The 14,201-nt window shown below is 34.7% G+C and overlaps 1 protein-coding gene across 2 annotated transcripts in view; it reads left to right on the top strand.

The window, feature by feature from the left end:
- Positions 1–14,201, top strand: part of NELL2 (neural EGFL like 2) — a 368,466-nt gene that overhangs the window by 92,431 nt on the left and 261,834 nt on the right. For both annotated transcript variants that reach the window (XM_009180559.4, XM_017945819.2), the window contains 6 exons: positions 5,246–5,419; positions 5,509–5,605; positions 7,962–8,034; positions 8,152–8,234; positions 9,121–9,249; positions 10,402–10,504. In XM_009180559.4, the coding sequence (XP_009178823.1) occupies positions 5,246–5,419; positions 5,509–5,605; positions 7,962–8,034; positions 8,152–8,234; positions 9,121–9,249; positions 10,402–10,504 (659 nt within the window). The remainder of the gene's footprint in view (positions 1–5,245; positions 5,420–5,508; positions 5,606–7,961; positions 8,035–8,151; positions 8,235–9,120; positions 9,250–10,401; positions 10,505–14,201) is intronic.

The raw sequence follows: 14,201 nt of genomic DNA, 5'->3' as shown, positions 1-14,201 counted from the left end.
TAGGAATGCTTGTGATCTTTGCACATTGATTTTGTATTCTGAGACTTTGCTGAAGATGCTTATTAGCTTAAGGAGTTTTGGGGCTGAGACAATGGGGTTTTCTAAGTATACAATCATGTCACCTGCAAACAAAACAATTTGCCTTCCTTCTTCCTATTTGAATACACTTTATTTCTTCCTCTTGCCTGATTGCCTTGGCCAGAACTTCCAATACTGTGTTGAATAAGAGTTGTGAGAGATAACATTCTTGTTTTGTGCTGGTTTTCAAAGGGAATGCTTCCAGCTTTTGCCCATTCAGTATGATATTGGCTATGGGTTTGTCATGAATAGTTCTTATTATTTTGAGATACGTTACATCCATACCTAGTTTATTGAGTGTTTTTAGCATGAAGAGGTGTTGAATTTTATCAAAGCCCTTTTCTTCATCTATTGAGATTATCATATTTTTTTTGTCATTGGTTCTGTTTATGTGATGAATTCCATTTATTGATATGCATATGTTGAATCAGCCTTGCATCCCAGGGATGAAACCGACTTGATCATGGTGGATAAGCTTTTTGATGTGCTGCTGGATTTGCTTTGCTAGTTTTTTATTGAGGATTTTCACATCGTTGTTTATCAGGGATGTTGGCCTGAAATTTCTTTTTGTGTGTGTGTGTCTCTGCCAGGTTTTGACATCAGGGTGATGCTGGCCTCATCAAATAAGTTAGGGAGGAATCCTTCTTTTTCTGTTGTTTGGAATAGTTTCAGAAGGAATGGTGCCAACTCCTCTAGATTTATTGAGATTTTCTATGTAAGTAATAATGTAATCTGCAAATATTGACTTTCTAACTTCTTCCTTTCTGTTCTGTATTCCTTTTCTTTCTTTTCCTTTCCTTTTCTTTTTTCTTTATTTTTTCTTTTCCTTTCTTTTGTTTTCTTTTCTTATTGCACTGACCAGAGCTTTCAGCACTATATTGAATAAGAATGGTTGGGAGTGAGAGGTTTGCCTTATTCCTGTTGTTAGGGAGAAAACATCTGGTCTTTCACCATTAAGTATGATGTTAACTGTAGTTTATTTATAGTTGCTTTTTATTAGGTTGAGACATTTCTCCTGTTCTTATTTTTTTGAGAGTTTCATCTTGAATGGGTGTTGAATTTTGTCAGATGCTTTTTTGGCATAAGTCAATATGATAAAATAATTTCATTCCTTTGTTAGTCAGTATAGTGGATTGATTTTCAAATATTGAACCAGCCTGGCATCCTTGGAATAAACCCTACTTGATTATGGTGTGTCATTGTTTTTATATATTGCTGAATTCTGTTTGTTAATATTTTGTTAACAGTTTTTATGTATATACTCAGGAAGCATATTGTCTTTGGTTTCACTTGTTTGTACTATTTTTAACTGTTTTTTGGTGTTAGGGCAATATAAACTACATAAAATGAATTTAGTAGTTTTTCTCTTTGCTACTTTCTGGAAGAGATTGTGTAGAATTCTTATGACTTCCTTTATTATGTGAGAAAATTCTGCAATGAAACTATCTGGGCCTGGAGATTTAATTTTTTGGAGTTTTAAATTTATGAGTTCACTTTTCTTAAAAATTATAGGACTATACAAGTAATCTGTTTCATATTCTGTAAGTTGTGTTTTTGAAGAATTGGTTCATTTTGTGTCATTTGTAAATTTTTTGTCTAGAGTCTAGTATTCCCATATTAACCTTTCAATATCTGCAAGGTCTGTAATGAGATCTCATGTTTATCTCTTAATATTGATATCTTTTCTTTTTTTTCTTTGTTAGTTCATTAATTTTATTGAACTTTTCAAAGAACCAACTTGCGGCTCATTGATTTTTCTCTATTTTTTAAATTTTATTGATTTCTGCTCTTTATTAATTCCTTATTTACACTTGATTTGTGTTTATTTTGCTCTTCCTTTTCTTTGCTCTTGAGGTGGGAGCTTATTGATTTGGGACTTATCTTCTTTTCTAATATATGCATTTAGTGCTATAAATTTCTCTCTCAAGTATTGCTTTACCTGGTTTTTTTTTTTGGCAAATTTTGATATTTAATTTTAATATTTAGTTTTATGTATTTTTAAAAATTTCCCTGAGACTTCCTCTTTGACATGTGGATTCTTTAGAAATATATTTAGTTTCAAAGCATTTGGAGATTGTCTGGTTATTAATTTTCAGTAGTATTCTGTTGTGGTTGGAAAGCACACTCTTTAAGTGATTTAAATTTTTTTAAATGTTGTTTTGTTGAAGTTTATTTTATGGCTCAAGATATGGTCTGTCTTGGCATATATCCCTTGGGAACTTGAAAGGAATGTGTGTTCTGTCGTTGTTGGGTGGCATATTCTGTAAATGTTGAGTAGATTCTGTTGGTTGATGGCATTTTTGAGTTATACATTCTTGATATTTTGGCTAGTTGTTCAAGTAATTATTGAAACAGGGGTGTTGACGTCTCCAACTGTAATTGTGGATTAACCATTTATTCTTTTAATTCTATCAGTTTTTGCTTCACATATTTTGCATTTCTGTGTTTTTGGTAATACATATTTAGAACTGCTGTGTCTTCTTAATGGATTGATTTTTTTTCATCATTTTATGGCATCTCTGTCTGTCTTTGGTATTTTTTTGCTCTGAAATATATTTTTCTGAAATTAATATAGCCACTTCTGCTTTCCTTTGATTAATAGTTTCAGTATATATTATTTTCTATTTGTTTACTTTCAAACTGCCTAGACTGTTATATTTGAAGTGAGTTACTTACCAACAGAATATTGTCATGGTTTTTAATCCCTCCTGCTAATCTCTTTCTTTTAATTGATGCCTGTAAACTATTTACTTTAATAAAATTATTTATATGCTTGAGTTTATCTGCCACTTTATTTTTTATTTTATGTTTGTTCTCTCTTTGTTTCATTTTTCTGTTTTTTTTTTTTTTGTTACCATGGGTTACTTGTTTTACAATTTCATTTTATCTGTGTGTCTATGAGTGTGTCTCTTTGAATAGCTTTGTAAGTGGTTGTTGTAGGTATTCCATTATATATACATAACTTGTAACTGATTGCTCGTATAGTCATTTTACCAGTTTGAGTGATGTATAGAAATTTTAGCTCTCTTTATGTTTCATTACCCTCACTCATTTATAATATAATTTCTTGAAATTTTTTAAAACATACATTTAGGACACAAACTCTTTTGCTTCAATTTTGAGCTGTTGCTTCAATTGTCAAACACACTTTAGAAAACTCTAGAGGAGGAGGAAAGCTTATTGTATTTACCTTTTTTTTTTTTTTTTTACATACTGTGTTCTTTCTATCTTCCTGATGTTCCAAAACTTTTTATTTTATATTTTTCTTTCTGTTTAGAGGTCATTATTTTGCTGTTCTTTTAAAGTAGGTCTTCTCATGATAAATTCTCTTGGTTTTCCTTTATCTGAGAATGTCTTGATTTCTCCTTCATTCCTGAAGGATGTTTTTGCTGAGTATACAATTCTATGTAAACAGCTCTTTTTGCTTTTGTCACATGAAAAATGTTTTACCACTTCTTTATGGCTTCCTGGTTTCTGCTGAGAAATACACTGTTACTCTATTTTTTTCCTTGCACTTAATGTGCAAGATTTTCTGTCTACTTTCAGTATTTTTTCTTTGTTTTTAGTTTTCAGAAGATTAATTATGATATGGCTTGATATGAAGTTAAAAATTGTTTTATCTTGTTTAGAGTTTCCTTAGATTCTTAAATCTGTGAGTTTATATCTCTTGCCAAATTTGGAAGGTGTTCAGCCATTATGTCTTCAACATTGTTTTTTAAGCTCGCCTCCTTTCTCCTCTCTTTCTTGGATGCTAGTGATACAGATGTTAGATCTTTTGTTATAATCTCACAGCTCTTTAAGTCTGTTCAACTTTTTTTTCTATCTTCTTTTTTGTCTACTCTCTATTTGTCACATTGGATGCTTTTTTTTCTGTCTTCCAGATAACTGATTCTTTTCACGGTCACTTCCATTCTGCTGTTTAGCTTATCCACTGAGCTTTTCATTTCCATTATTGTATATTTTTGGTTCTGAAATTTCTATTTGGTTTTAAATTTTTTTCCCATTTTTCTTTTTCTCTGAAACATTCTATATTTTCTTCATTTAAGTCTGTTCATAATTGTTTTTGTCAATGCTGCTTTAAAATATTTGTTCAGTAATTCTAACATCCTTATCATTTGAGTCTTGATATCTGTTCTTTTTCTTTTTTCAATCAGTTGGAGATTTCTTTGGTTCTTGGTATAATGAATGATTTTTTACTGAAACCTGGACATGTTTGTATCATGTTCTGAGACTTGAATCTCATTTAACCCACCTGTTTTAGCCAGCTGTCTCTCACACTGCTTTGGCAGGGGGAGGGTGCCATCTTGTTACTGCCAGGTGGAGGTAAGTCTAGATTCCCCACTTGCCTTTGTTGACAGCTGAGGGGGAAGCTTCTTTTTTTTCTGAGTTGGGGGATGTTCCAGCTTCCTATATGGTTTCTGCTGGCACTGCGGTCGGGGTGGTTTCATTACTGCTGGATGATGATAAAATTCCTGACTCCTCAGTAGGCCTCCTTTGATACTATCCCAATGGGGAAAGGGAAGTGTGCTTCATTACTTCCAAGTTGAGATGGAAGTCCAGGCTCCTCATTGTATGGTCTTCACTAGTGCTATGGAGGACCTCATTACTGCCTGGCAGGGTTAAAATTCTTGGCTCTCAACTTGGCCTTCTCTGACACTATTTTGGTGTTAGGTGCCTCATTTCTGCTTGAACAGGGTAGAAATATAGGCTTCTCACTTAGCTTTTGTTTGGCATGGTTTGGGATGGGGCCATAGTTTTTTCTGTGATGTTTGACTGGAACAGAGAGATTATTATCTATAAGTTTCTGTCTTGCTAGACTGATCCTTTCTTTGTCCTTCAGCTAGAGAAAGCAGGCTCATCTTGAGGATTTTTTAGGTCTACATTCATTGATATTTCCAGATTGTAGGCTTCTTAACTCCGAGTCTAGGATATATGACACAAAATGGAAACCCATTGAACTCACTACCATATTGTTCCTTGGATCCTGAATATCTTTTTTTCTCTATCTTCTAGATTCTTCTGTGTTTGTTTTGTATATGATGTCTAGTTGTACTCAGTGGGAGAACTAGGAAAAGTACATCTATTCCATCCTTCTGTAGACAGAGGTCACCTCAATTATTTTTGAACTTTATTTTTAATGTGTCCCATGTGGCTCTTCTCTCTGCAGGTACCTGGAACTGGAAAGTAGTGGCCATCGGAATGAAGTCAGACTGCATTACCGCTCAGGCAGTCACCGCCCTCACACAGAAGTGTTTCCTTACATTTTGGCTGATGACAAGTGGCACAAGCTCTCCTTAGCCATCAGTGCTTCCCATTTGATTTTACATATTGACTGCAATAAGTAAGTGTAGTGTCCTCATTTTAGGAAATGGAAGATTCTGAGAAATGACTGTCTACTCACCTTCCTTCTTTGATGTTTCTTTTTTGCAGAATTTATGAAAGGGTGGTAGAAAAGCCCTCCACAGACTTGCCTCTAGGCACAACACTTTGGCTAGGACAGAGAAATAATGCACATGGATATTTCAAGGTATCTTCTGGCAAAAGTCTGAGAATGAAATGTAAATTCTTTCTAATGAGTTTCAGAACGTAGATTTTACTTTTTATGGTGTGAAACAAAACAATTTGATTTGTAAGTTAGAAAATTTGTGTCTATTTCTTTTTTTTTTAACAGTAATATTTTATTTAGCCAGCAAACATTATTTTCTCTTCTTTTTTCAATGAGTTTAATCATTAGATATTACAGAAATGATAATAAGGCTGCAATCAGGGCAGTTAACATGTCATTCTTTGAATTAACCTTTCAAAGCAATACAAATCTAAAATGTTAACATACAAATAAACTCTCCACCACTGAAATATAACCTTTGATGATACTTCTACAAGGATGTTAATAGAGGATTGAAAGCTTTTTAGTATATATTATTCATCGTCTCCTTGTACTGCGGAAAGTGAGAAAGGAATACACATATGTGCACAAATCTGTCAAAAGAGAAAGCAGTCATAATTTATATCTTTTCCTTTAGTATGTACTTAGAGACAACACTTCATAGAATTTCATCATTGGAGAGGTTCTAAAGGACATGTCATCTAACTTTCCATATTTTAAAGATGAAGAAATAAAGTCCAGAGAATTGCTTGACTATAAGCCCATAGTGCAATCATTTTCCCCCAGTGACTATGACAGTCCCTACAACATGGAAGTGGCTCAATGAATGATTACCACATCAAACAATGATAAGTGATAGGTTCAACTCATAGATTTCAAGGTAGAGTATGTACCAGTGAATTTAGTTGTTTTCTAAGCAAAGTTTATAATTCTATAAAGGTGTTTTGGGAATGTATTTAAACATTGTCTATTACCAGGAAGCCAGATACTTGAAATATATGATTTCATCTAATTGTAGCCTTGCTAGTCTTGATGCAGGGTCATTTTTTCTCTTTTACTATACATAAACCTGTACAGAGGGGCAAAGTAACTTGCTGAAAGCCAGGCAAATAGTAAGTGACACAAATGGGAAATTGGTTCCATGCTTGCAAATCCTGAAACCACGCACTTTTCCCAGGTAAGGGATAGCAGATGTATGCTGTGAGTCCCAAATCTTGTCTCTATTTAATTGTGACAGTCTTTCCCATGGAGCCTGAGTGTGGCCTCAAAATCTCCACATGTCAATTATGTGTACAACTCTAGGGGTCATTCTCTTTATTGTAGTCTGTAAATAGCATCCATTAGAGTTGTACAGTGCACAAACTGTTACATAACTGTACACGGTAGCCTTGTTTTTATGTTGCTGCTTCTAAGTGATAAGAGTTGGTACACAATTTACTTCTTCAATCTAGGCCCAAGCACACAATGGATCCAGTAATACCCACACAGTAAATACTTAAATATTTATCATTCGCATTGATACATGCTATTAATCAGATTAAACATGTACAAGACATAGAGACCAGTATTTGACTGGTAAATCTTTATAGGTACGTTTAAAATTATCTTGATATCATGTTGGTACTGTTATCCCTATCATTAGATATTTTGTTTGCATTTTTTAAATGGATAAAGTAAAATATTTATTTAATAAAATATATAAGGGCCATGAAGAAATGGGGGGAGCGTGGCAGATAAAAGAGACAGCTGGATGTGTCTGACAGATCATTTCTGAACCACCATTGGCCTTTGCTTTAAGAGCCCAGCAAGCTGGAAGCTAGTTATAACTTAATGACTAAGTATGCATGTAAATTTTGTCTATAAACATGTGATAAAATTTTCTGTGTAAAACAGGTCATTTCCAACTGACGTTTAAAAAATTATCATTGTAAACTTTCTGTACTCATAAGAACTCATCACTATATCTTGCTGTAGCAGTTTAATGAATCTGTTGTCCTTTTTGAATTGAGAAATTAGTTTTAAAAGATCCAACTGAAAAATGAGAAATGCTCAAATGAGCATGCTTTCATGACTCAGTTTTTCTATTCTTTTCTTTCCAATAATTAAAGTTAATTTAAAATTGGTATCAATTTCAGAGTTGCTGAAGCTAGAAATTATTATCAGGTTGATTTTTTTAAAGGTCATTTTCAAGCCCATCAGTGGCTAACTAAAAATAACTTCTCAAAACAACATAACTATTGCTTCTTAATTATATCTTGACATTTAATCTTAAGGCTTTAAAAACATTATCAATAAGAGAATACCTGGGTAATCATCTATTGTGCCTGATGAATTTCTTTCCCTTTGGTATAAAGTGGAAATAATGTATTAACAGACTTTTTACTCAGGGATTTTAGTGAGTGTGTTCTGTAATATTTTCCTTCGTGAACTTGACCATTGAACATAATTTGAGCAAATGAAAGTAATATGTCTTTTTTTTTCTATTTTTCACACACAGGGTATAATGCAAGATGTGCAATTACTTGTCATGCCCCAGGGATTTATTGCTCAATGCCCAGATCTTAATCGCAGTAAGTCTATTTGTTCTTGCACTGTGGAGTTCCCATGTATTAGTTGTCAGCATAGACTTAACCAGATTGAACCCCTTATAAATGCATCTTGACCAAATGTAGTGTTTGTAATTCCAGCCTGTCCAACTTGCAATGACTTCCATGGACTTGTGCAGAAAATCATGGAGCTACAGGATATTTTAGCCAAAACATCAGCCAAGGTAAAAGCTACTCAAAAATACAGTGAGGAAGCTTAAAAATCCTTGATGTTCCCAATACTTCCTTTTATAACCATAGATTTTCACCTTCGAGGCTCTTCTTATACTATACTGTTTGCTAGGACTGACTCTAAATCCCTACTTAAGGGAAGGCTTATAAATATTAAAACCCTAGCCATCTGTATAACAAATGATTCAGTAAATCAGGAATGAGGCAGATTACCTAATTTATACACTGCTTACTACAGGAGGATTTATTGTTTAGTTTTTATTATTATTTATTTTTGTTTAGTTTTTCATTACAAGCAAGGAGGCAGGAGGACAGTGTAAAGAATATAGACACCAGAATTATATCAAAGAAATGGTCCCATAAATGCTTTCTATCACTATGTTACAGTTCTGGGTTTATTTACTAATATCTTAAGCACATATCAGGTTTACCTACAATTTCACTAGACTTATAATTTTGTATAGTAGTTACAGATTACCTGATGGTTGTGTTGTATGGTGTATGATTTGTTTCTTATACAACACAAATTCTGAATTGTATTTTTTGCTTGAATAAGCATATTAATGAAATTAAACATTTTTCTTTTAAATGGAAAATGCTTCTCTGCATTTGAGTGATGTTGTTTTGAATTAACCTTTGATTTGTGTCTTATAAATTATGCTGTTTGTTTCTAAGGCAGGGAGCAAATTTATCACAAAAAGGAGGAAAAAAAACGTTCTTTAAAATTAAAGTCTTAAATATGTTTATGGCAAGTGGTTGATGAGCACAGCCATCGTTACTGCTACATACTTTAAAAAAAATAGATGCCTGCTGGAGTGTTTCACATTTCTGTGTTTCTGGAATGATGAACAATGTAAAACCCCTTCTTTTGTGCCACAGCTGTCTCGTGCTGAACAGCGAATGAATAGATTGGATCAGTGCTATTGTGAAAGGACTTGCACCATGAAGGGAACCACCTACCGAGAATTTGAGTCCTGGACAGACGGCTGTAAGAACTGCACATGCCTGGTATGGCTTCTATTTGAGTTGAGACTAAGGGAACTCAGATGCTCCCACTCTTTAAAAATTTATTAAAACAATGTAATCATGAAAATTTCAAGACCCATTTCCTCAAGACACAACACTAAAGTGCCAACAAACCTGGTCATATCTAAAGAACTGTATTGCATTATTAAAAACACTGTCTAGCTTCTAAAGATGATTATGGTTTACGAATGCTATAAAGTTTATCAGTACACACATGAAGTTAGCAATTTAAATGAGGTAAAATGATTCCTAAAGAAGACTATCCTCTTATCTTTAATATTTCGAGATTTTTCTCCCTTGTGTTTTCATGAGTGCATTTTGATGAAACTAAGTCATATGCAGCATTAAATATTGTGTCCAGATTGAGCAATATAAACAAATGATAGAGTTTAAATGATTGGGACAATCTAATAGTTTACTAATATGGTGGAATACAAATTATAGAGTTTAAATAAATGTGATTTTGCTAATTGCTCTCTAATGAAGTGGAATATTTTATTGCATTTTGAGTTCAGAAATATATGTTCATTTTCAAAGAAAAGTTCAAAGTGAGTTTGGTTTTAAACTTTTAAATTACACATGAACTCATCTGTTAAAGCTGGTTTTCTGGAAAGAAGTCAGACATCTATGTGAATTAGGCTTTTAAAAAAATTTCTCAAAATTCATCCAGTTTATTCAAAAACAGAATATCTTGCATATAAAAAGATCAAAAGTCGTTCAGAACTGTGTGTGTGTGTGCACGTGTGCACGTGCACACACACGTGCATGTGCGTGTGCGTGATACAATTTTTATTCAGGAACATGATATGTTCCTAAATTTTTAAAATGGGGAGCAAAAGTCAAATTGAGTAAAAGATAGAATGTGGTGTAGTGAAGTCAATAAAACGTCTGGGAAGCCTGAGCAGCCAGCTACCTGGGAGCTCTGGCTACCTTTAGGAATCAAATTCCTGATGGTGGTCTTGGCTCCAGTTTGGCGCCTCCTTGTGGTGATTGTCAGCACCACCTCCCCTCCTGGCAATGGCCTCTTCTGTTCTCTTCATATGAAGAGTTTAAAATTTAAGGAATGGATTCAAAAATTCTTGAAAACTACTAAACTCCAACATGGAAATTCTTTAAATATTGTTTCCTTTTCAGAATGGAACAATCCAGTGTGAAACTCTAATCTGCCCAAATCCTGACTGCCCACTTAAGTCAGCTCTTGCGTATGTGGATGGCAAATGCTGTAAGGAATGCAAATGTGAGTATAACTTTTATGATGAATACTTTCTTTGGAAAAATAAAGCTCTGTATTAATAAGCATTCACCCATCATTGGTTTAATCTAGGCAAGCTAAATAGCTTTCAGAAGTGATGGAAAAATGGAAGAATAATTTCTCTGTTTTGCTTGATTAGTTCTTTTCCATTTTAATATGCTATGCCCCTATTCCAGTAGGACAATTTTTTCTTGGAGTAATCTATTCCATATAGTGATAGTAGTAGGAAAGATGTGTAAGAAACTTACCGGAAGGCATTTCACTAATTGTACTATTTATTATAAGTGTCTCCCAAATAGATTAAGAATGGTCCACACGGCCACAATAACCAAGGAAATCCATGACACAAGTGGCCTTCAGCAGCAGAAGATATACTGTCCCATTAGCCCAAACAACAGAAGTCCACATTATTATAGGATTGTCCAGTGTAGATAAGGGCCATGGCCTTCATTCAGGGAAAAAAAGGCTCACACCACCGTGTGTGGAAGCTTTTCTGCCTTTTAGCAGTCATTATATAGCAGTTCACTTCTGATGTCAGAAAATACTTTTTGAATCATCTGTAACTACCTTTAACTGGGTTCTAGATCATTCAATAAATAGTGGAAATAATTTCTGTATGTTTCTAATACTTTAAAAGACTTCACTTAAACCTTTGTTAAAAAGAGTATTTAAAAATTTAGCTATTTTTTTTCCCACAAAGGAGTAGTAACATACATGAAAACTGAGTTGTTTTAAAGTTTGTGGAATATATAGAGCTCTGTAAATGCAAGTGTATTTATATGCATACTCTCAAAAAGACAAAGTGGGGATAAGTGAAGGGGGGTGGAGAGAGAGAGGGACAGTAGCAATGTGCTACAGCTGCTGAGGGTGACAAGCTATCAGAGAAAAATCAGGAAGTTGCTTCATAGTCCATTGGTTTAACTCCCTCAGGAATGCATTTATATTTAATTTTATTAGGCTTTACATTGAAGCCAATCCATCTCATAAAAGTGTATTAGCCTAGTCAAGTCGATTCAGTGGAACTAGGAAGGATTGAATACAATTTTTCTACATGTCACTAGCTAATTTTCTTGATGAGAAATAATCTGCATTTTTCAGGGACTTCTCGTAATAAAAGGAGACTTGTGGTAATATCATATAGTTTTCTTTGTAGGTGGTTGGAGAGAGGAAGGAAGAAGGACCATATATACATATATGACTTCATATTCATAATACGATAGCAAGGAATCATAGTTTTTGCCTCTTTTTTTTTTTTTTTTTTTTTTTTGAAGCGGTGTCTTGCTCTGTAGCCCAGGCTGGAGTGCACAGTGGTGTGATCTCGGCTCTCACTGCAAGCCCACCTGATGGGTTCAGCCATTCCTCCCCCTGCCCAGCCTCCTGAGTAGCTGGGACTACAGGCACTGTACCATGCCTGGCTAATTTTTTGTGGCTTTTAGTAGAGACAGGGTTTCACCGTGTTAGCCAGGATGGTCTTGATCTCCTGACCTTGTGATCCGCCTGCCTCGGTCACCAAAAGTGATGGGATTACAGGCGTGAGCCACGACACCTGGCCCTGCTTTAACTTCTTTTATCCTTCTTTCCATCCATAATTCTATGTTGTCATTCATGGATATGACAGATTTTCATTAAGTGTTGTCAGTGTTATTAGATATGGGTTGATTAAAATAACGGGCCATTGTGAGAGATTCGTCAGAAGTAAATTTCAATTCTGATCTTACCATTTGTCTCTGTTACCAGGAGTAAACTGCAGACTAAATCGGATTAATGCTTGAATTCTTCCCAATAAGCATGCAGTTAGACATAATGAAATGATAAAATATTTTGAGATTCATTAATGAAGAGTGTTTCGGGCAGTCTTTGGTGTTAATGATTGAAAACCAACTGTTTGCTTCATATAGAAAATAGTTAAAGCTGGAAGTGAGTAATCAGTGAGCAGACCACAAGGTAATGAAAAAAAAAAAAAGTCATAGGCTCTCATTAGATATGGCCAAAAAATAATAAGTATAAAGTGACTTTATCTTTCTGTTCACATTCAATGATATATAAGATAAGTACCATGGAATGTTTGCTTGTTATTTTAAAGATTTGAAATTTTAGTTTTAATGAATTAAACATTTTACTAGAGCTAGCAAGAAATTTCAGTAAACAGCCATAGATATTTCCCCATAGGGAAATAAGCATTTAGTTCATATGGTGCATATTCTTAGAGGTTCTTTTTGGGAATGAGTCTCCGCAAAGCACAATTTAAAAATAAGTCACTGACAATATCCAGAAAACGTGCTTCTGAAAAGTCTTGTAGAAGACAAATAACACTTAAAATAAATGTAATAGTAATCCTTTGACTGACTTGCTTAAATAGTACAGATTTTCATATGTATTTATAGTGGGAGAAGCCAATAGTTACACATACCTATGATGTCTTGTGTGTGTGTATCACCATTGCATGTGAGGAGAAACAGTCTTATTTTCCTATGTTAATTCCACAGTAGTGTCACTGTTAAAATTTATGAAAATCTAATTTTAGTGGAGTAGAAGTAAATTCCTATGTTTTTTACTCTTTTAAATGAATATAAGCCCTCTTCTTAGACCCTACACTGATCCTATCTTTGAAATGCTTCTGCTCAATTGCCTTTTTAATGACAAAACACGATAAAATAGATTATTATTATTATTTTTTTTTTTTTTTGAGACGGAGTCTCACTCTATCGCCCAGGCTGGAGTGCTGTGGCCGGATCTCAGCACACTGCAAGCTCCGCCTCCCGGGTTTACGCCATTCTCCTGCCTCAGCCTCCGAGTAGCTGGGATTACAGGCGCCCGCCACCTCGCCCGGCTAGTTTTTTGTATTTTTTAGTAGAGACGGGGTTTCACCGGGTTAGCCAGGATGGTCTCGATCTCCTGACATTGTGATCCACCCGTCTCGGCCTCCCAAAGTGCTGGGATTACAGGCTTGAGCCACCGCGCCCGGCCTGATAAAATAGATTATTATTGAAAACTGTTTAAAGAGATTAATCACTTACTGTTTCTAAAGCCCTTGGAAGGTAAAGCATATAACCTAACTGCTGAATGTGACTCTGCCAAGATTGAAATGAACGAAACACGTGCATGTGGCCACTTTTTGGTGTTCTTCCTTTAATGCTTTCAGGCTTGCTTCATCAGAGTTGTTTGCCCATTTCTGGGCAGTCCTATTTGGCAGCTTCCTTTGTACTTTCCCTCAGCAACTTCAATTGCAGCTCGTTATCTGAATATAAATACTGGTGAATAGCAACAAGGTTGTTGTTCTGGGAAAGAAGTCGGAAGAAACCAAGCGTTTTCTTTATTTGAATCTACGTAAACAAAGCATTGGGAGGAGGGGCTTAATTTCCTCCTGGACCATTAAAATAGTGTGCTGGAGTTAAACAGAGGATAAAATCCAAAGGCAGGAATGCGAAGGCCAAATCGTTAAAGCCATAGTAATTACAGCCATAATGAAGCCATATTGCTTCTATAGGTTACAAGACACATACTTTGTGCCTCATTTGATCTTTGCAGCTCTATAAATAGGTATTATCTCCATCTTCCTAATAAGGAGAATTCCAAGCCATTCAGGAACATGCAGTTAGAGGTCTCAGAGAAGTTCCATCTGAAAGTGCTGTGCTTTGACAGCCTGCTTTCCTTTTTTTTTTAAAAAACCGTCTGTTACAAT

This window comes from Papio anubis, chromosome 9, assembly GCF_008728515.1.
Source record: "Papio anubis isolate 15944 chromosome 9, Panubis1.0, whole genome shotgun sequence".
NCBI classification, from domain to species: Eukaryota; Metazoa; Chordata; class Mammalia; order Primates; family Cercopithecidae; genus Papio; species Papio anubis.
The sequence above is the reverse complement of the archived record's forward strand: the minus strand, read 5'-3'. Positions and strand labels throughout refer to the sequence as shown.